Genomic DNA, 23,673 nt, shown 5'->3' on the forward strand with positions numbered 1-23,673 from the left:
TAAAGTTAAAAACAAGTGGACAATTGTCGTTCTTTTAGGCCAAAGTTGGAACGAGAGTTCACGAGCGCCCAGCCTCACACAAACTCTGAAAAGAACGTTTCAGAACGCGCGCGTGTACAGTTGATTCAATAAAATACGGTAAGGTAACACATCGATATTGCGACAACGAATTTGAAGAAATTTACTTGAAAAAAACGCTCAAAAAACTTTAAAAAATTATGTTGTTGTCACATAGCCGTCGCTGCTTACAGAAATTCTTCATTTGTGTCTCATCGAGCTGCACCAGATTGAAAATTTAACAATCAAAATCAATCTCAAGCCGTAGACTTGTTTGATATAATGGTGCGTTCAGGGGGGGGGGATGTGCACGACGCGATTGGCTGAAAATATTGGCTTATTTGCATAATATTAATAATTCATGAGCAATAAAAACTCAATTTTTCCCCGGCTTTACGACTTATTATTTTGAATATCACAGCAACTTTCAATTGCAAGTAGTTGGAGACACAACTATGATGAAATTGTAGAGTTGTTTGCATGCTAACCCTCTTTTTCGGATTGGCCGATTACGTTGTATGACTGTGAAGAGATGTTGATAATATGCGGTTTTCTGCTTTATTTTATAATCGCAAGTCTCAATACTGAGATATGTTGTATACAATTTGTCAGATTTCCGTCTAGAATGATTGCTCCAAATTGCTCCACCTTTATTTAGTCGCCCCTGATGTTCAAAGTTAGCTAATTAATATGCAATATCGCAACGTAACGTACTACGTCTCGTGAGCCCAGGTCAAAAATCAGGTGACTATGACGTCAGATGTCAACATTACGTCTGTGTGGTCACGAGCTCAGGGACGCTGGCCAGCACAAAATGAGCAAAATGAGTAAAAGAGTAAAGAAAGAGCAAAAAGGAGCAGAATGAAAAGTCAAGGAAAGTGTTTGGAATCACCGGTCGTGGCAAGGTGAGTGAGACATGGAGAATAGACCTTTTAATTTCGCTTCAGCTTGACGACATGTATCCCATCATGATGCATGATCGTTATTGTCTGACGCCGGGCAAACGAAATATCGTTATATCAGAAAATATATATGCTCAAATACTTGGTTGAATACCCCGTGGAATACACGCCCACTTGTAGACTTGTGTCAAGCTCGCGGTTGTGGCCTACAGCTGTAGCCTGTAGCCGGTCAAGAGCCGCTTGTCATTAATATTTAAAGGAGAAGGTCACTCAGCGATCGTGTGCTCAGCAATAAAAAAAACTCCATGAAAAAATGGTGCGAAATCTGCCTTTGTTATTAACTTTCGCTTACCAATAGTCTATGGCACACATTTGAAAACCATATGTTATAGGTTGAAGTGACGTAAGAGTCTAGGACTGCACTTGGTTCCACCATAGTCTACAGCCGAGGAAGCCTCCACAAGTGTCAGTTGCAGTATATGCATCCATGGTATATGCTAGTTTTACGTCACTTCTACCTATAAAGGTTTAAGAATGAGTGCCATCGTGCTATCAGTAAGTGGAAATTATTAACAAAGACAGATTTCGCACCAGTTCTTCATGATTCTTATTGCTGAACACATAATCGCTGGGTAACCTTCCCCTTTAGCTTTTATCAGTGCATGTTAACCAGTATGCGTACCCTGTGTCGCGCGACTGTTGCTAGTATTAAAGACGGTTGGTAATTACTCACAGTATAATAGCGTTGATCGCGATTCCGGGTTTGTTACTAAATATAGCTGCACGCGCGCGACTTCGGACAAATATGCTGAAATTCGGACAAATTTTGTCGTTGTATGCGTGGCTGTTGTTGCAGCTTTTAGTCTCAGTCATCATTCATACGAATAAGTGTGACGCTAAATAGCCATTCTAACACTCGCAGGTTTTATTCTCGTCGTTTATGCGGAAAATGCGGACAAATGTTTATTTATGCATATTAATGAGAGAGAACAGTGACGTCATTTGCGATCAGCGCTATTGTTAATCAGCATAATCTTGGCAAAATTTCAGGGCAGTACATTGTAAGCTTTAATTGTCAAAGTCAAACGATGATCTACAGCCATGACCAAACATAGGCTACCTGATAGGCATTACATGTGTGTGACATTTATACATGTATGTGATATTTCTTGTAATTTATTTAAATAGACATGGACTCGAACGGAAGAAAAACTTCTGGTAAAGTATATGACAAATCATACTGAGGATGATTGGGCTGAGGGATTTTCTGCAGATTTTTGGAGGAACATGTCAAAATACATTGCGGAGAACAGTGGATGTGATAGACCTGAGAGAGGGTGTAAGTATAGTACTTAATTTCCTTGAAAGCATATCTTGAATGGTGGATGTTTAAGTGAAATAAAATTGCTTACACTTTGAAAAGGTGAACATGTAAATTCCCTGGAATTATGAATCATATTATATACCTGCATGGGGTAAGATATCAACTTTTGGCCATTAGGGTACTTATGTAACTCAATTGGAATTGCTTTCAAAGCTGTTACACTTTGATAAGGTTCCATCTTTTCCAAAAATGAAACTTTTTATATTACAAGTAGTTTTTGTTTCAGGAAAATTCAAACTTTGCCATAATTTTCCTCAAACTGGTCCCTTTAATGAAACTGTAACTCCCCACTTTCTTGTAGGGAAATCCTGTCAGCGGAAAGCAGTTCATTTGAGAGAGAAGTTTCAGAAACTTCATGTTGCAGAAGATCACTATGGCATAGATGTCTTACAGGATGATGTGGATCATGATGAAAACATGTCATCAACACTATCAGATATCATAACATCCCTTCAAACATTAGAACCAGTATGCTTGATGACAGTAATGGATGTGGCATTCAAACAAATTGTGGAAGATGTAGAGCTAGACTGTCCCACTGATTTTCTTCAACTGGCATTGCAGGCTATGGCACATCTACAAGATAAACATAAACCAAACCTGATTTACCTAGCTGCTAGAGGTTTTGGTACAATGAGGATTGGTGGCCCTGGGGTGATTCACGAATCCCAACTGACAGGATGCCATACGGGGTTTTGGAGTACTCTCTGCAGTTCTTCAATGCATCACATACAAATCAGGTATTTGCAAACAAAATAATTTGGATGTTTTTTATTTTATCACAATTTATCACCAATTAGGTGTTTTAATTGTGGTAAAAATCCCCATATCATATTTTATTGTTCAGGATGAACATTGTTCTGACAAAAAGTGCAATACATACATCACAATCTTCATTAAAATATGTTCAGATTGTAATACACCTATCAATTTACAGATCACCTGTCCCCCGGATCTCAGGAAGTTCACCCAAACAATTTATGATGAGATTGGAGGAAAGGGCTTGAACTTGTTTACTGGGCCAATGTTTAAAGCTGGAGATTGCACACCTGGCACACGTGATCCAATGAAGGTAAAGTGAAATACTCAAGATATTGTTAAATTACAGAAACATGACTGCTACTTGATTTGGTTGATAATATGTGCTTATTAAACAACCTAAATAGACTAATTCAGCCATTGTTTGTGTTGGTTTCATTTTCCCACTTAATTTAAGAAAATTTTTGTATGTTTCTATAATAAAAAAATTTCAAGTGGCCAACCCCCCCAAAAAAAAAAATGTAATTTTAACCACAATTTGAACAGATGTGACTGTGGTCAACCCTGGTTTCACAGAAGAAGCTATTTTAACCATAAATGAGAAAAATTACAAAAAATATTCATGAAATGTAGCAAATTCCAGATATTGACCCTAGTTGCCAAAAAATCATACGAGGTCTGCCTAAGGTACTTTATGTGCCATTTTTTTAAGGAATTTGACCAGTCATTATTGAGTTTTACAATTTTGACTATTTTTACTTTTTTTTTCAAACATATAACTTCATTTTATTTATACCCATTTATTTTTGTTTTAGGCAAAAGTGAACATTCCAACAGTCAGTAGGTCAACCCTCAACAGGGACATGAAAGACAGTGGATTTATAAGTGGACCATACATTCAGGTATTCAATTCTACGTACATGTAGCACTGTCCATCCATTTTCATTTGTAACAGAAGAAGCCAGTTTGATAAAACACATGATGAAAAGATATGATTTAATTACAAGACAGGCTGAATACTTGTTTAGAATGGGTAGCTAGTTGATGCAGAAATGTCACACACATACATCAATAAGGTGACCTGATGACAGATAAGCTTTGTCTGTACAGGTGAAGTCTAAAATAGACAAATTTGTAGCAATAGCAATAGACTTGTACATTGTTTTTGTTGTCTGAATCCAATGTATTTTTTTCTGTATTGCTGTCTTTTAATTTCTAGCATTGTTATTTTCAGGATAAAGTCTTATCAGACATGAAAGAAAACATGCCCACTCTGAGAGTGTGGTTGAAGGGGGATGCTACAGATGTCAATAAAGGGCTCTTTGAATCAAGACAATTGGAGTGGAATGGAGATGTAGACATGGGAGATGGTACATTACAAAAAACACACAAAGAATATATTGATAATATACTGACCATCAAAAAGACCGGTCTTGGAACAAGGCGAAATGTGAAGGCTATTGTAGAGGATCTACTCAATTTGAAGCATGGTATTGAAAATGACCTGCTGTTTGCCAAGAAAGGTTGGTACAGTGATAATTAAGACTTAAAAATTATTTTGACAAAATCTATAATAGTGCTAGTTTGCATTATTTATTTGTAACTCTGTGTTTTAATGTATTTTCTCAATACCAAACCACACATTTTTATTTCACAAGGAAATGATTTCCTATTTTATTTTGATAGGCGTGAGTGCATCCATGAAAGAAAATGAGAAAATCATCAGTGGCAAAATAAAGAATGAATCCAAGATAAGAGCTATCCAGTGGGATATGATAGAATTTACACATATAGTAGATTGTTGTACAAGTGTTCTCCACAATATGAAAACCATCCTTAAAGATATCACTGGTGATGGCGAAATAGATTTACTTGGAGCAGCTATGGCTTGCAGTGACATAGATGATAACATCCTGCATACGGTTCCTGACTTGTCACAACGATTAACCAGTATGAGAGAAACTCTAGTGACACTGCAAAAAGGAGTCATGAGAAAACGACGCGTGCCTGCCAGCCATGTCTTTGTTTGGATGGTGTCTGATGAATTCCGTCAGTTCAAGCCATATGCTCTTCCAGTGAAGTGGTTTGCCTACAAATCATTGACAGATGTCAGACTGAGAGATGAATGTGACAAGGTTGTACAAGCTCTCCATGACAAAGGCTATGAAGTTCTTGGTAAGTCCACAGTTCAGTTAATTGAGATAAAACTATATTTTCATAGAGCAGTGTTGGTGGTATGCTGACAATTAACTCAGTCATGCATTACAGTTGATTCCATAAAATTTTGCTGGAGCAGACATTACGCACTACACTTTGAGTCATGGTTAGGGTTGGGTTTTGGGATGCTTGACTCACACACAAGTTTATCTTTCAGTTTATTCCAAAGATCCAATGGAACCATTTTCCATCCGTAATTTTTTCCTCTTTATATGACATTTTTCCTGACACTGTAGGTTTGGTGACAGATGGAGAGTTCAATTCATTAAGAACAACTGGAAGGAGTCGCCCAATCTCAATTTGGGCCTTGCAAAAGGAGGCCAAAGCAGAGTTTCAAAGAAAGCCTGTTGAGGAAATGGTTAAAATGCTAACAGTTGAAGGTAAAAATCATAACAGTTCAATATTGACCTTCTGGTGTTATTACAAGTAACAAAATACTGCAGAGTATATAATCCCATAAATTGGCATTAACACAGTCATTGAACATAGCCTGACTCATTATTGTCCTGTTTGCAATTGAAACAAGCACAATAACTGGCCATAACATTTTTATATTCATCTCTTATAAATATATTTGGTAGTATAATAACATATTGTTTGTTTTGTTTCTAAATAATATTCATTAATCCTAACAAATCACTTAGAATGCGGATTTAAAGATCATCTGTTCATCTTGTTCAATAGTCTGTCCTGGTGGAAGTCTCCGTTCCAAGGCAAACAACCCATATCTGCCTGAAAGTGCCATTCAACAGATTGTTTTATGTCAGGAACAAGGGATGGACATTCATCAGATAGCTTCGCTTTTACGGGTTACAAGTACCTCAAGTATGGAGAGACAGAGATCATAATGACCCAGATTTTCATCCCATGTGGAAAACACAGACCTACATGCAAGAAACCTGGAGACCAGGTATGTCACATATACTACCAAGGGTAGGAATCATTACATTTTAGATGACAGCAGAGGCCAATTTTTTATCAGAATTTTATGTGTTTGCAATGAATCAACTTCATTTTGGTTTCTTAAATCAGCATTTGCTGCATTCTGAAAGTGTCACACAGCATCACAGTGTATTATAGATATGATAATTAATAAAGGTAATTAGATTTGAACTTGTGCTGTATATTCATCAATAAATTTTGGGCCAAGTAACTGTAATATTTCAGTATTGTTTTATTTGAAAATTATCAAAGCATCATCTGATCACTCCATTTTACATGATTTCATAACACTTGATTTTGTATATACAGATAAAAATAAGATTAAATGTACTTGTCACCAAATGAGAGTAGTGTATGTTTTGTTTTATATTTAGGTCATAGTGAGAATCTAGCCGAAAAGTTGAGATCAGTCTTAGCTCAGTACAAATTTGCAAAGTTAGTTAGTGATTACACTGAGGATGGCATTAACTTCAGGGAAAATTTCTATGTAGCTGAGGTACATCCTATTACACAGGCAAAGTTTGGAGAGAGGGAAGATCACAACCATATTTTGAAGGTAGGGTATAGAGAAGTGTATGGTCTCCAGGTACATGTACTTTGTTTAAAATTTCTTGACCAGGGTGAGTTTTTTTATAGTAAAATGTTAAAAAATGTCATATTGAGAATGCTTAGTGGATTTCATGTGAAGTGGTACATGCATAAAATGTATCATCACAAGACTACATGTACTTTCATTATTTTTATTGGCCAGTCAAATTAAAGTGATAAGACATGAAAATATTTTAATATTTAATTTTGTTTTGTTAATTGCCACAATTGATAAGCTTGTTATTTTATTTTTATTTTACAGAGAATTGCAGACTCCACCAGGCAAGGTGGGCCAAAGAAGCGTGGTTTTAAGATGAAGCGTTTAAAAGAAGCTGCAGATGATCCATCAACAGGTATCACTGATGACGCATTGACAGGTTCAAACAAGCAGTGTGTTGGAGATTGTGAGAAGCTTCTTAACTTACAAGTTGCAAACTGGTTATTGAGTCACGGGTATGTTATGTTTTGTTAGACCTGCAGTCAATTTTTACACATCAAAAAAATACAGATAAGGCCAGGCTGAATAAATAAATTGGTCCTCTGAATCACCGCTTCAGGTTTAGCAGAATTGGATTTTTTAATGGAAATGTGGCACAAACTATACTGCTGCATTGCAGTTATTTTGAGATTGTTGTGATGGCGCCCTTTAGTTTCTTGGGTTTACGTGCCTGTGGGCTTTGAATGAGACTTTTATCACCGCCATTTGACTCTGAGGACTACTGCTACCGATAGTATTGGCACGTTTCGCAATGGGTGTAGAGTTTTCAGCTGTAATACCCTTGGCCTAATGATATTTTTATTGGTCACTGATCTATATCTTCAACTCTGTTGACCTAATGAGATAATATAGCATTACACTCACACTATAAGTAGTATTTATGAAGTGTGGGTTCTGATTGCTGCCATAGTAACTCTGCAGTATAGTGATACTATATATTTTTTTTATTTTACCAACATTAACCACTTTGAGAGAGAAATGGTGTAATTCTGATTCACTATTGTTTCAAGTGCTGCAGTCCCGTAACAGCAACATGTACCTACCAGTTGCTTGTGTATGCATTGACAATCACTCACTCAAGGACCTAGACAATCATGATATGTCACTATCAACAGATGCAACTCATTACAAATCACTGTAATTCTCAATGTAAGTTAAACTGTCATGATTATAATTTTATTAGCTGACATTTGGTTATACCAATGTGAGTTTATGGTATAAGCTGAAGTCGATGGCGTCTGTATGTATGTGTGTATGTATGTATGTATGTATGTATGTATGTATGTATGTATGTATGTATGTATGTATGTATGTACGTACAGTATGTCCGTCAACATCAAAAACACGCAAACCGCTGCACGTTTCAGCTTGGTATTTGGTGTGTGGATGCATCCTGGGCTATAGATAGGATTTTGTTCAAATGAAGTCTGCATTGCCAAAATTATGCAAATGAGCTTACAAAATGTGAAAATGGTTAAGAATTAATAACTCAAGAACCGCTTTTTTGATTGCTTTAAAAATTTGTGTGCAAGTACCTTAGGTGAACCGTATACAGTTTTGTGAATATTGTGAAGATATCCTTAATTTTGTATTTTTGCTGAATTTTTCTGTGATTTTTCTCATTTTCAATAAAAATTCTTCTCTGAAACCGCCAGCCCAATCGCTTTAAAATTTAGGTTGTCTCTTTGCAAGGGTGTTACTCTTCCAATTTGTTGAAATTATGACAAAATTTTGTCATTTTTTGTCAAAAAATCTCAAACAGTATTTCCTTTTCAAACCGAATGTGAGCACATAGTGTCCTTGACGGTATTTTTTTTGTTTGTGATCAGGAATTATTCAACATTTCATTAAATTGAATTTTACATTCCATATTTTATTTATCTTCCTTTTACAGGTACCGTACAGAATACGAACATGTTTACACTATTGCACAGTGGCACAGGGCTAGTGATGACAGGGGTATGACACAAGATGAGAGGCAAGAAGCTAATATGAACATGTACAGGTATATTCTGGATGAGCTGTTACCATGGCACCGAAAATGCTTAGATTTATCTTCCATTGATGTGAACATGTAAGCATGTTACTAAAGTCACAATGCATTGTGTGTAAACAATATAATTATTTTTTGATTTGCTTATGTTTTTGTTCATTCAACTGTGGAAAATACTTGTGATGAAATGGCTGTGTCACCATGAGTTGAAGACGAGTAGTGACACGGTCATTACCCCACAAGTATTTTCCACAGCTGAATGAACAAAAATATTAGTGAATACAGTAATATACTTCTCACATGCACAAGCCAAGTTTTCATCCGTTCATGCACATTAAATCATGTTTTGATATCAATTAATGTACAATTTTTAATTCTGAACTATATTTTTGTTGATATTCTTCTGCATGATACCAGTTGACAATCATCCGCTGTCATGTGTCATCACAAAATGTTAGTAATTTCACACAAGGCAGACACCAGACAATTTCAACATGTCACAAATTTTAATTCACCAATATTATTCTCTACAAAAAACAACTAAACTCCATCAGCCTTTCTGTCATCTGCCTTAATTATCTCATCCAATTGCAGCTATTATCATGTTAAAATTCTCAAGGAGGAAAATGAGTTTAATTTCACATTATAAAATGTCTTTTAGCTATATTTACTCCTCATTGACTCACTCTTGACCACAGTGATAACATGATAAGTCAGTTGTGTTCCTGAGCCATTGGTGCCATAATTCTATTTACTTGTGTTCTCTTTTCAGGAAGTGGTCTGCTTGTGGGTTTACACGGGAAATTCTTGTTGGCATATTTGCTAACATATGTGATCAAGAGAGACGACGACACAATAGTTTATCACCAGAACATCCAAGGGCATCAACAACAGATGACGTTGAGTGTTTTTTCTCTACTGCTCATCAGCACCTCGGTGACTGTTTCACACTCAAAGACTGGAAGCAATATTTTCCACATCTGTGTGAAGTACATTCTCGACGATTGGATTCAAATATGCCTTTCTACTATTACACATCTGACAATGAACGTTATTCTATGGATCCTCTGCCATCATTTGATCTACCCAAATCTGACAATAAACCATCACGCTTATTGCAACAACATAGAGTGCCAAGAAGAGACGTTCTTGCTGCAGTCATTCCAGGAAGAGCTAATTTCCCGGTCCATGGTGCACAAACAATACGTACACAATTTCACAATAATACTCACACAATGCCTTAGAGCCCCCTTGTCAAATATAACATCATAAATATGGTGTCTATTGAAAGTCTGATTGATAAGTAAAGGAATGTTCTCAGTAAAATACTTGGATATGGAATATTTTCACTGTAAACATGATACATTGATGTGTATTCCTATTCATATAAAGCTGTAATTATTGTATTTTTTAATCTTCTAGGAAATCAAGCACTTTCTAATAGCAATCTTATCATGTAGTAAAAAATATTTTGGTACTGTCAGGATCAAAGCACTTTCCTGGATCACATAACCTTTACAGCCATGGATCTAGCTGTATTGTGTGAAGTTCGTTGTTCTGTGTTACCCTAGACTTACTGTAGACAGTGTCACCCATAAAGATAAAAGCCATATTTTAATTATTAGAAATATTCCAAGACATAACCAAAATGTTCTATGCCTGTTTCAAATGCAATTGTAAATAATTAAAAATTCTCAGCAAAACATGAACATTTTTAGCTCCACTGTCAACGATGTGGAGCTTATCTGCTAGGGTGATTGTCCGTCGTCCGTCCATCATCTGTCAACAATGGTCTTCTTCTCTGAAACCATAAGTCGGTTTGCTTTGAAACTTGATATGGAGGTTCATTGGAGTGACCTCAGTCAAGTTTGTTCAAATTGTATTGAAATTTGCATAATTGTATTTCGGGGCAATTGTATTTTTGGGTAATTTTTCCATTTTTGGTCAAAAAATCTTCAAGTCTGGAACCACAGGTCTGATTGATTTGGAACTTAGGATGGAGGTTTTTAGGGGTGACCTCAGTAAGATTTGATCAAATTTTGGTGAAATTCGCATAATTGTGTTTTTGGGCCAATTTTCCTTTTTTTTTCCATTTTGCCATTTTAAAAAAAAATCACCCCTCTTTTACAGAGCTTCAAAAGGTGTGTTGTTAAAAGGGGTAATTAAGGTAGAAGCACCTCGGGACAGACATTCAGACTCTCAAACTTTTACAATTCTCTTCTGATGTACCACATGTTAAAGCTCTTGGTGAAAAAAAACTTTTCACCGGATTAGTTTTTCAAAATTCGAAATTTTTATTTTTCTCCATAGAGTTAACACAGAAATGGCGGCCATTTTGAATTTCTAACATTGGTAAATCTTGGGTAATTTGTTTCTCTAGTACCAAAATTTGCACGGTGACCCCCGATTTTTATTCTTGATTTTGAAAGAGAATGATTGAAAGATTCCTTGATGAAAGTTAGAGCAAAAGTTTTTTGTCTTTCACTTTCGAGGTGCATACTCCCTTAATTTAGTGTAGAGATTAAGTCCAAATGATAAGGAAACAGAGAAAGCCAAGCCATCTGTCTTTACATAAGTGATTAATGGAGGTGCTTTAAACTGAAATAAAAGTCTGGGAGATGGCATTTGGAAGAATATTCCTGTGAATTTGATCAAGAAATGTAATTACTCAAAACTTCTTGTTTTTTAATATCTTGATATATGTCGAAATTGTCATGTAATCTGCAATGTTAACGCTAGTACTAGACACAGAGGGACTGTGTACTAGATAAGCAAATTTCTACTTTCTAAGTTGAAAATTGCTCACAATTTTCTCACATTTTTAGCATCTTTTGTAAATAATATGGAAGCAAATAGTGACAATTGTGGTGAAATTTTCATGATTGTATTTTCGAGGTAATTTTTCCCATATTTGGTCAAAAAATCTCAGAATCCTGCAGCCTGACTTTTTATGCAGTGTTCACCCTGGGCTATCCGACCTAGATTTGCTGCAGTTATAATAAAACCACTCTGATCATATGGGAGCGACACCGTCTTATTGGCAATATTTTTCAGTTACTTTCCACATTTTTTTTCTTAATGAAGCAAAAGTGTCATTGATGACATTGTTTTTGTTCAAAAAACCTCAGAATCACCTGGACTGATATTTGAAAACTTGGTACCAATTCACATAACGGATTTTCAGATAAACAGTAATATGTTAACTTGACAATCAATCTAAAGAATAAACAATCTCTAAAATCCTTTATTATACTCCATAATAATATAGGGGATATATGTGTAAGTGGAACAATGTGTAACCACATAACTCAACTTTGTGCATTGTAATAGTAATATTAATATTTATTTCAGTATTTGTGGCCTCTGGCCAAGATATACAAAATATATAAATGACACAATAAAGTGATTGCTAGTACATGTATTGTAAGTTAGACATTCCACAGAAGAGTAGACAGCAATATTAAATATACAGATAAATGGTGAAATAAATTAATATAGATAACTTTACAGCTTTGAGTTTTTGACAGTTTCCTTCCTGTGAATTGTGCATTTGGTAGTCAAACTGTAATTGTACAACAGACAAGAAAGTATTTGAATGAAAATTACTCATTGTATTTATTTATTTATTTATCAAGTTAAAACCAAACACATTTTAATGAAATCAATGCTCATGTATATTGGAATAAAATTAATGCAGTATCTGTTCTGCTTTTAAAATTCATTATTAATTGCACTCATCCATTCATTTAATTATTTCTCCTATCCCTGTTATTAGAATATCATATTGTTCTCTCTTGTTACTTTTTCTGTGACCCAGGCCAAAATATCTGCAAATATCTTACATGTCTTTCACAGGCAGAACTGGCCGAACCAGGATACCAAGACCATGCCAGAGGTTTGCAGATTTCCCCTATCCCTTGGATTTAGAATATTGTGTTTTTCTTGTTACTTTTCTATGACCTTGGCCAAAATATCTGCAAATATCTTACATGTCTATCACAGGCAGAACTAGCCGAACCAGGATACCAAGACCATGCCAGAGGTTTGCAGATTTCCCCTATCCCTTGAATTCCTACCTAGTACTGCAAACTCTTATAACTTCTTGTGGCCACTCACCCTTCTTTTCAATCAACACAGATGTGAAATAACCCCCCTGAATTCCTCCAACAAGTTAAATAATCAACCCATTCCAACTTCATTGAGATAATTAAATTATGGTTGATGGCAGGATGGACATACTTGGTGATTTCCTTTACAACATAGCCTATTGGTCTCCAATTATTTCTAAAGTAAACCTGAAACGCAATGGCATTATTATCTATTTCATTTTCTGGTTCAGGCTTTAGTCTTACCCTAACATCTCTGAGTAAATCAACATCAATCTCTGAGAGTTCCTCAAGTACATCCTGATAATCTTTTTCTTTAAAACACCTATAACTTTAAAAGGAATACAGTGTGTTCTTGTATCGTTAATATTAATGTCCAAATTGTCATCATCATCCAATCCACACGTTTCATCTTCACTGTTATGATTTTCATACTCATCTCCACATGAAACATCTTCATGTGTCTGCTCATCGACGGTATACATCCCAATAAAGGAATCTTCTGCCACACAAATCCTGGGTACTTGTCTTCATCAAAGTGATTCTATATAAAAACCAAAGGGCATTTTATCAGTATTGGTAGCTCCCAAAGGGTGTAAATCTTTGTATGCACCACTGTGCCTGACATGTGAAAAACACTTACTCAGCAGTTTTTGGCGTTTGTTTTCAACATTATTTTGTCAGCAAATCCATCCATATTTCACATTTTGAAAAAGGATATATCAAAATCTCCGATCCGTCACAGTAGGAAAATGTATTGCGCATTCGATATTTACGGTATACGTTTTTGTTGCTTTTATTTTGTTTTTATGTTGACTCGATGCAGTATGCAGCAATCGCCGCACGCGCGCACGCACTGCTATCTGTTGAACGAATACACAAATTTAACAAAAACAAAAAAAATTGGGAATGCTACTTACATCTATCCATTGAAAATGCTGAGCATTTATCCTGACTGGTAATGAAATTTTTTCGAAGTCGGGTAAAAATTGGTTTTTCAAAAGGACGGCGCCGGTGAGTACACGATCGTTATCGTCTGCGTAGCAATCTAACTGTACAACATACGCCGTCACTCTCAGTTTGGGTAAAATTTCCACCGTCTCTACACTTTCCAAGCTGTTTACGGTTAGGGTAGATCTTGGGACTCCATCTTCTTCAAGGACGTTACTTAACTCTAGATGAAACCGCACTGCTGGAGTAGGTGCAACATATTTCAACTTTGGCCTACGACAATCCGGAAGTTTTCACTATGACGTATCGCGACGAACTAACGGTCACTGCCCTCGATCAACGCAACAGCGCCCTCTCGTGCACACCCCCCCCCCCCCCCCCTGGGTGCGTTGACGCGTTGAACTCTCAAACTGGCGTTCAAAATTTGCGCGAGCTCAAAAATGTTACGCGACGCGCAGGTCTTCTTGTTGAGGATATAAACCCCGGCTCCAGCCAATCAGATTGCCGGATTCCAGCTAAGCATATTATAATGTGTATTATCACACGCAGAGCTGATATTATATAACCAACATTTTATATTCCTTTTGCTGTGCCTAAATCACGCATCACGTGATAAATGGACTGATGTTATCTTTTTCTGTATAGCGAGCCCCCCCCCCCCAAAAAAAAAAAAAAACCCACACATTTCAGTCGGTTGTTTTCTGAAGTTCGTCAACAATGAATACCTACCATGGATATAAAATGTATACAATGACAGTGTAAGAGTTAAATTACAAAAAAGTTCGATCGACGTTTCAAGCTATATTCGTGCCAGCCGTTGATGCAGCTATCTTGCAACAGTAACCACTTCAAATGATGTTCTGATTGGATAATTGTGGCTGGTACCAGAACAGGTCTTGGTCGTATCGGAGCTTCCAGAGGGCGCACTCCGAACCATAGGTTGACTTAGGCCAAAAGTTAAATTCATTGCCACGTCGATTATTTATTACTCGTCCATAGTCATTGTTTCCATTTATACTGTGTCATGGTCGTTCGGACAAATACGCCTAACGGAAACAGTGTAATGATATGATTTTGCCCCTCAATGTATTAATAGCGCTTTGATATCTTTATTTGTTTTTTTTTTGTAAATAATAACTCCTTTAAGTACATTCAGAAAAATACAATTTTTTATAACGTCGTCAAAATATTTAAAAGTACAAAATAAAACTGAAGAATGATTACACAACAATTAATGTACACTTTTTTTAATTTCAATACAACAAAAATATGATTGGTTGAGAAAAAAGTTGCCTTCAGTGGCTACATCACTTAGTCGACAGACTGGCTTTGGTCTTCAGCGCCTTAAAGTACACATCCGGCTTTCGTTGACTTCACCGGGAAAGACTCGTTCAAAATCAACGCGGTCGATCAAGACGGTGCATATTCTCAGGTTGCTGTGATTGACGTTTTTGTCCTTGTCAACCCATGTATGAATGATGGAATATGCACCGGGCCAGAGCATGGTCCAGATTGCTCCAGCACAGAGAGATCAAGTGGATTTGACGGGTATTCGTGCAGCTGCCCTCCTGGTTTTACTGGAACACTGTGTGAGACTGAACTTAGCTTGTGTTATTCAAATCCATGCCCTTACAACTACACTTATTGCGTCTATCTGGTAAGACCACACATTCCTATTTTATGATTTCACTGCAGTCATCGATTTTCAAATTTAAAAGTACAATATTTGACGTAATGAGTACAAAAACCGATCATCCCTGTAAGATCTTTGCACGAACTTGGCCTAAAATTTTGCTTTGAAAAACTTGGCCTTGAATTTAACGAATGAAAATTTCTTGCCGGGAGTAATAGCACTTGGAAGCAAGTAACACCAGAACATATCAACTCTTCAAACAACAAAAATACTACCGGTTATAAAAGATATCAAAATACCTTTTCTGGCAAATTAACCATGCTTTGAATACTGCATGTACATAACAATAACAAAAAAAATGAGTTACACAAATTACACAATTATCGACATCATTTTCCCTGTAAGTCATTAAATTTAATTCAATTTTTGTCTTTCTCTTTTCATGAATCAGGTCAATTATTTTCAGCCCCCTTCCCTAAAAATGTACGACTATGGCAGAAACTACATGTTTAAAAGAACATATGAACGGGTGATACCAAACTTTTAAGAGAGTCCGTTTACATTGTCTATCATGGTTCCTTGGTAAAATGGTGTTTTGCTGCAGGGCATATCCATTGACTGGCGCGGATCCTCTCTACACGTCCTTGGTAACATTTTCTTACACGTTTTAAACATACGGTTAGATGTTTTTACCGGTGCCGACAAGAGCGATAAACAATAGTGGTTGAACTTGCGTAGCGTTGAATACCTGTGTCTAAAGAAATCGATAGAAATTGACGGAGAAGACGAATCGTTCACATTGCGTGATGTTCAATTTTTCAATGTTTATTTTCTTTATAATACAAACGACATCGCTTGATATTCAGCAAATCGAAGCATGCAAATTAAGGAAAACTTGACCGTTTTCTCAGAAAGTAGCGACTGTACGAGAACAGTTACAATTATGAGAAAAGAAATGTAAAACTTAGGAAACTACTAGTAGACGTGTTTCTGATTTGATAATATCTGAGATACATAAACAAAGAGAATAATATTACTTCTGATAGATACATATATGTTATCTACGTAGACACTGAATTTCTGTTTTAACTTGAACATCTTTCCCCACATAGGAATGTCAGTAATTAAAAAAACAGATTAGTATAATATTCTTATTCACTTACGATGTATACATAAAAGATAAATGTATGTCCCCGATTATTAAATGTAATTCTTTCTTTTTACTTGGATATTTTCCACACAACATTGTCAGTAAAAAACAGCATATGATCTTTTTTTGTTGTGATATACGCGTAAAATCTGTAAAAACATTTAGTTATGCTTAGGAAAAAAATCTGTGTTGTAGATTTCAAATAGGCCAGCCTCGTTCACGGCGACGATGGTGACGTAGTATCTGATCGACAAATCTACTTCGTTCAATTGGAAAGACGGGATGCGAGTTTCGTACCACTTCAGAATATTACCGCCTCCAAGTGTCGAACCGACAGACAGCTCATAGGTGAGAGACGAGTTGCTAATGAATAGTTTTGACCAGTCCAGATGCACTACGCCCTCACTCAACCAGGAATATAGCAGGTCGTGACCTTATGAAAGGAGAAGACGAATCTAATGTAATGCAGTTATCTCATGTCTAAATGAATAGAACTTTTACGTTATTTTCAAAAAAATATATATAACTTGTTGCAGTGACCAATGTAATCGCACTTCAGGCATGTTTACACATTGTCATAAACAATATGTAAATTAGTGTATTTCTTCGTTTAACGTGGGAAGCATTATCTGACGTTATAACCGAGTCATCACTAGTCGAGTGACGCGATTATTACGTTAAAAGTTTAAAGGGTAAAAACTGCAGAGCAATTATCTTCAGTAAGGTCATGCAATATTTCAAGAACGTTTAGGTTTACTGATTCTGAATGGAGAGGACACTGTCTTGCCGTATCATGAAAATATATGTGGCACTGCACCTTCCCAGGCTAAACTACGCCCCATTGCAGTGTAAAGTGTTCTCTTTGGAGTGCCTAGATTGTAGATAGGATCTAGGAATACGTACCTTTGCATAGGAGACAAAGCAAGTCCAATCAACTAAGAACTAAGTTAAACTTATCTGTTATAATTTAACTGTGTTCTACATCATTAACGATTATGACTCCGACAGCAACATTGACGACGTTGAACGACAAGGGTATAAATCCAGTTTATGTCGGGGAGAGGTTAAGCACTTACATATGCAGTTGCTCGTGCATTTGACTTTATAGCATGATGAAGTGGGTATCATCGTGTATTTGGTAAATTTGTGACCATATGCCATGTCCACTATACTGTTCTGAACATTACCATAGAAAGTAAAGATACAGCGGTATCTCTTATTGCCATATATTGCTCGTAGCTTTAAGATTTTGGTCAGTTAAGTATATAATTTTTTTTAAATTTTACCTGTACGATATGGTGGACATGTCTCTATGATAACATCTGATGTGGTCGGTTCACTCTTCAACCCACCATAGTTAATGGCACGAAGCTGTACTTGATATGTTTTGTAAGACTTTAAGGAGAGACCGGTCATTACTGCAGTGGTTTCACCTTCAACTCCAACCGACCTCCAAGCCTTCGTCGCTTCTTTGGTATCACCCAGCAATTTGCACTAGAAAAATGAAAAAACAAACAAACAAACAACTAAATATAGTGAATAGACATTAAACACTGACTAGAATGCGGAACATATTACTTTCTTCAAGTTGGTAGACTTTTCAGAGACGTTTTATGTGAATATCTTTTGGTTGGGTCCTAGAACAATTGTTGCTATCCAGTACGTGATTCTCACCTCGAAGTGGGATATACCGGACAAATCGGAAAATCCGTCCCATGCAATACTGATACTATTTACTTCCGTTTGATGGTTCTCTCGTGCATTGTAGATGGTTTGGGAGGAAGTTACGACACGAAGCGTTGCTTCATGGGAGTGGGGTGGTTCTTTAACGAGAGTGACTCCGCTGGACACACCATAACTGAAGAGACCAACGGAGTTCTTGCAACGTATGCTGCAATATACGGTGTCTGCATGCTTTGCATGGTTTTCCAGATCAACTGAAGCCGAGCTGTATGTTGAGGTTCTTGTGTACGGTAAAAGTGTAGAAGATGACGGCGCTTTTCCTATGGATATATATTTTTAAAAATCAGTATCAACGTTTGAATTTGAATATGAACTTTATTGATCTGAATTAATGCAGAAACGTTTCGGTAATAGGCTATATAGTGACCAAGTCATCAAAACAGTCGTGAAATAGTTTTATATCACCAGCACAAACACAGAGAGACAATAAAAATAAACCTGTCAAGAGTAAATAATGCATGTACACTAAGGTATAGGCAAAGGAGGATAAGCTGTACCTTAATGAGCAATATGTTTGCTTGAAGGGTTGTTTTGGTACAGAACAGACAAGTAAGCTAGCCTAGTGCATTTTCGTTGGTGCATTTGGTAACAGATTTGTAAAGTGTTGATCATGCCTTTCCTAAATAATAGTTGGCCGGGTGAGAGAACATCTTGCAGATGTTAAAAAGCTTACTTTTTTAGGCCACGTTACATGCTCACTGCAGATTTATTATATACCGTACTATGGATATTAACAAGCAGATAGACATGGGTGGAGTCGGGGGTATAATATTTTATCGAAAAAACAGTTAACATCTCAATAAACCTTACCTACAGCCCATTCACAATACTCAATTCCACTCTCTGGGTCACTGGCCCTCCAGTGTACTGAGATCACAGACGATGTTTGGTAGGTGAGGTCTTCATCTCCATTGGGACCATCCTAACACAGAATACAAATGGAAGTTTTGAATTTCTGCTCTAATACTTTAACTTACTTGTCAAAACCTAAAGCACCAATTTTACACGAAGTTTTAAAGTTTCGAGAATTCAATTAGTCAAATTTATTTGACTACGTATCCCAAGGCCTAACGGTTGAATTACCGGTATTTTATTTTGCTCAAGATCTTCTACATATTCATATTTCTGTGCGATAAATGTAATAAAAGAGAGAAAGAGTGGATGGAGATATGAATGAAATAGATGAATCTCATTTAGCAGAAATAAAACTTGTACACACATGTACGTTTGAATTATCAGGCATGCCATCAACTGAAAGAAGTGTTGATGTTGTCTCTATGTTCAAGAGATGTTGGGTGACTTTTATTGAAAGGAAGGGGAACATTCCTAAACAGGGAATATTAATTATGGAATCGAACTGAAATGAATAAGCTTGTATCGGCTTTCTTTGCAGTGCATCAGGACAGAAGAACATGAATGTCTCGACCTGCCTTCTCCAAGGTAAAGACCATACTTACTCCGATGCAGCACAGCTTTGGAGGTGTTACGTCAACCATGATTGGTTCAGAGTAGAACACTGCAGTCAGATCAGCGGCATTCTTTGCCACCACGGTGACGTAAATTGGTAGACCACTGGTCAATAACAGGTCGTCGATGAAGACTTGGGACGATCGACCCACATATCGAAAATCCCGCAACTGTGTTCCTCCTAATGTAAATAGAGTAAATTATTGATTCGTTGTTTATTATTTTCGACTTCGACCTATTTTACACAAAATGAGAACACTAAACACTGTCATGATCAATACAAAGCTGAAAAACTGCATATTTTCGAAAAGAATTGTAAAAATTTTGGACAAGAACGATGAACTGCCCAATAAAATACAAACATAATATCTAAGCTGAAAGAAGAATTTTTTTCAAAATGAAGGTAAAACTGCAGCGATGACATTTCCCATGACACAGTTATACCTTTGTTCGAAGTAGTCAATAATGCAGAATTGTAATTGCTAATTTTTACCTTTAACAGTACCGATAGCGACCATATAGTTTACTACAGGACTCTCGGGATCTGTGATATCCCAGCTTGCATGCAGGGAAAATTCTTTGCCATCTGTACGCAGATGTTTCTGTATAGGATCACTAGTAGATGGGGTAGTACCCTCTTTCTCAGAGGTTAGGAGAAGTTGGACGTCATCGATTGCTATGCCTGGAATCAAAGTTGCAAATCACATGACAAGGACAGAACATACATCGCATTTGACCTACAGCTTCCCTCAATCCGAAAGTTTTGAATTGTGAAAATCATACCAGAAATGATGATATGTGGATAATCCATTGAAACATTTCTGGGCCAAGATGCCGTGGTACGGATAATGACCATGCAACTGATCAAAGACATAAAGTCACAGTTTCAAATAAGTAGACTGGTAAAATGACTTGGAAAGCTACTTGTTAATAAGAGTTAAGCTATATTTTCCATGCCTTTTCCCAAATGATTTGCAACATTGATCAGCGTGCTCAGGATGCATCGGTCCTAAGCTTGTCAATATCGCCTGATCTTTGCCAGGAGATTTGAATGCTAGTTCCCTAGACTAAGTGGGATGGTATGAATCTGGATTACCGAGGCTATTATGATGGCTGTTACTTTGAAGTACAAACAAGCACTATCACATACCGCTTTTGTCTCCAAACGATCCAATCGTAACATTTGACAACTCTGATGTAGCAGTGAAGTAATAAACATGCTCATACCAGTCAAGCTTCAGAGCTCTGGTTCGTCTCTTGAATAATTTAAGATTCGATGCAAGCCGGGAAGGTAGATGTATCCCTGTTGTGATGCAAGTGAACTGGTCGACACGGGCAAATGACTTGCATGGAACGAAACTTTGTATTTTCCGCCGACGGTAGTTTCCACCCACTGTGACACGCTGCCATAAATATTCATAAACGCATTGCCCTCATAAGAACTCAGATTTGAACCTCTTGTCACATGACCTGTTCCCTGTACCTGCCACATCGCCGGGAGGCAGATGAATGTTTCGGAATTGGTGCAATCTTTCTCACCATTTTCTGCTTCAACTTCTTCAAAGGACGGGTTTATCGATCAGGTTTGTATTGTTGTCGACTTTCTTTACCGCCTCTGGAATAGTTGTGTCCACCGTGATTCCATTCGAAATCGCTGGTGCAGATTGAAGACCTGCAGCGTCGACGGCAATGACCTTTGAAAAGTAACTCTGGCCTGTACACAAGGTGAAATGTTTCCAAATGTTGAAACATAGTGCAAATAAATAAATTATGATGTTTTTGCAAACTGTTATATGTGGATTTATTCAAATGTGGGTGATTTGTGGGAGAGTGAATTGAAATATGAAATATGAGTAAGAACAAATAATATCGCCCTAGTTACATTAATTGGTGGTTTGAGAATTTAAAATGCACCGTCTGATTACAGTCAGTATCACTGGTTTTTATTATTGTTACATAAAATTTAAAATCAAAACAAATTTACAGCATCTCCCAGAACTTGGTGTCGACTTGTTGTACGGATTGTTCAATGAACAACTTATTGTTCAATAAATTCGTGTCAAACGTGATGATCCGTCTACGTTGACGCCCGTCTACCTTACATAGTACATGTGTACGTTGGTGTTTCTGTCAGTAACCATGACTTATTACAACATGTTCTGGGTTTCATCATATTGTCATAGGAAAATTGACAGGATAAAATCATGGTCCTTCAACCCCGTTTACGTTCACTTATAAAGGGCTGTTTGTTTTATCTGAATACCGTTAGGTTATACCTGATTATTATACATGCACAGCAATAACAAGGAGAACAATCATCACCATTACTGTGTACAAACTCTGTCATCCAGAATTTAATTGCGATATCACAAGGGGTTGGTCGTGTGTCTTTCATGCATTAAAAATAGCTGTGTAATGCACTAAACTATTTGCTTTCTACTATAATTTGGAGTGTTTGTTTGTAGTAGTTGACATCACCTGCATAAATGAAACGGAGTTTGGTACTTGTACATTGTAAAAGCAGATCCTGAATCAGACAATTGGGGGTTAGATCTTTGTATGTGACCGTACTAATGATACAAATTACACGAAATGACAAGTTCCCAATCAAGACTGTGACGTCGATACATTAATGCAAAAGCTGAATGCTAAAGACACATAACATTACCCGAGCTAAGACCGTGTTCGCTTGTTGTCACCATCGAGAGATGAAGTCCAACGTCCCTACAAGGAAGGACGTCGTCTGCTCCAGGCGTGGTACCAACACACCACATGTAATGATGAATTGATGACTGCAAGTCGGAGAAACCATGCCATGACCCAGCTACAGTCGTACTGGAGTTTTGATACTCAGAATCGTGAATTCCGAGACCGTCATGCACCACGCCGACTTCAGGTGGCGATGCATCAACCTAGAACACACAACGTTTTTCCTCAAAGTCTAGGACCGTCACGATGAAATTCAAAGTTGATGAAAAGAAAATAACTGTCTAATAAAATAATCATTTGCAATAAAATCGTTTAGACATCTCCCATGTACTTGAGAAACTGATGCTATAACCTGAGTTGATAACCAATGGCAAAAACGTCTACGATCTGGATCTCAATGCATACAATTTCAGTAAACTGTTTTTAATCTTACCATAAACCCGTCAGATGATGCGATCGACACAAGTCCAGCACTGTTGACAGCTTTGACATTAGAATAGTATTTCTTTCCAGGCCGGAGAGTCAAGCCATTCAACTTGACTTTGAATTCGTTAGATGCAACAATATTGTCACCGAATGACTCGATGTCTTGCCCTGAGAATAAAAAATTACAGCAGATTTTTCATTATAAAACATTTCTAGTTGTAAAGTGAGTATTTATCCTATTTTACACTTGATAAAGAGTCTACAATTATAATGCATCCTTTTTTATTAAGAAAAAGGAAAGTTAAATTTTACCTCCAACATGAGTCCCGATAGACACCGCAAAATATCTGATTTCAGAATCAGCCTCAGTGAATATACTTTTCCAAGAAACACCAATCCATGACGTTGAAGACGAAAAGTCAGTGTCAACCAGTTTATCGAGGTCAAGCACATCTTTAACCTGTATGTAGTTATAAAAGAAGGATTTGACCAAAATCTCCACAAAATAAGGTCAACTGAAAATTTCATGTTGAAGGCAGAATGCACCTCGAGACGGATATTGTGACTCTAAACTTTGCATGTCTGCTATTTATGTGGAAAAAATGAACTTGTGGACCAGATGGTGTTTTGATCACGGTTTTGATTTTG

The 23,673-nt window shown here is 36.8% G+C and overlaps 2 protein-coding genes across 3 annotated transcripts; one reads left to right on the forward strand and one right to left on the reverse strand.

Annotated features, from left to right (window-relative positions):
- The first annotated feature begins 850 nt into the window (after positions 1-850).
- LOC139145561 (uncharacterized) lies at positions 851-12,561 on the forward strand. 2 transcript variants are annotated; one of them, XM_070716798.1, is made up of 12 exons: positions 851-962; positions 2,148-2,298; positions 2,645-3,083; positions 3,281-3,415; positions 3,918-4,004; positions 4,322-4,625; positions 4,789-5,277; positions 5,556-5,699; positions 6,004-6,229; positions 7,112-7,302; positions 8,742-8,921; positions 9,613-12,561. In XM_070716798.1, the coding sequence occupies exons 3-9, from the start codon at positions 3,024-3,026 to the stop codon at positions 6,165-6,167; spliced, it is 1,383 nt and encodes a 460-aa protein (XP_070572899.1). In that variant the 5' UTR covers positions 851-962; positions 2,148-2,298; positions 2,645-3,023; the 3' UTR covers positions 6,168-6,229; positions 7,112-7,302; positions 8,742-8,921; positions 9,613-12,561. The 2 variants fall into 2 exon arrangements, with proteins under 2 accessions (XP_070572899.1, XP_070572900.1); XM_070716799.1 differs by having other exon boundaries at positions 853-962; positions 4,337-4,625.
- A 4,280-nt stretch (positions 12,562-16,841) lies between these two features.
- LOC139146249 (uncharacterized) lies at positions 16,842-21,601 on the reverse strand. The gene is made up of 7 exons (XM_070717656.1): positions 21,041-21,601; positions 20,384-20,572; positions 19,881-20,071; positions 19,234-19,345; positions 18,355-18,683; positions 17,967-18,174; positions 16,842-17,113 (listed from the first exon to the last, which is right to left on the reverse strand). The coding sequence occupies exons 2-7, from the start codon at positions 20,406-20,408 to the stop codon at positions 16,842-16,844; spliced, it is 1,137 nt and encodes a 378-aa protein (XP_070573757.1). The 5' UTR covers positions 20,409-20,572; positions 21,041-21,601.
- Between the last annotated feature and the right edge of the window lie 2,072 nt (positions 21,602-23,673).

This window comes from Ptychodera flava, chromosome 12 (assembly GCF_041260155.1).
Source record: "Ptychodera flava strain L36383 chromosome 12, AS_Pfla_20210202, whole genome shotgun sequence".
NCBI classification, from domain to species: Eukaryota; Metazoa; Hemichordata; class Enteropneusta; family Ptychoderidae; genus Ptychodera; species Ptychodera flava.

What these genes read in the sequence shown, in the direction of transcription:
- LOC139145561 (XM_070716798.1), top strand. Translation starts at nt 3,024, where the DNA reads ATGCCATACGGGGTTTTGGAGTACTCTCTGCAGTTCTTCAATGCATCA. An exon ending in ATGCATCACATACAAATCAG is followed by an intron (nt 3,084 to 3,280) that starts GTATTTGCAAAC and finishes ATCAATTTACAG; the next exon opens with ATCACCTGTCCCCCGGATCT. An exon ending in TAAAATGCTAACAGTTGAAG is followed by an intron (nt 5,700 to 6,003) that starts GTAAAAATCATA and finishes CTTGTTCAATAG; the next exon opens with TCTGTCCTGGTGGAAGTCTC.
- LOC139146249 (XM_070717656.1), bottom strand. Translation starts at nt 20,408, where the DNA reads ATGGTCGCTATCGGTACTGTTAAAG. An exon ending in CCGGTATATCCCACTTCGAG is followed by an intron (nt 18,175 to 18,354) that starts GTGAGAATCACG and finishes TCATTTTTCTAG; the next exon opens with TGCAAATTGCTGGGTGATAC. An exon ending in ATGTCCACCATATCGTACAG is followed by an intron (nt 17,114 to 17,966) that starts GTAAAATTTAAA and finishes TCCTTTCATAAG; the next exon opens with GTCACGACCTGCTATATTCC.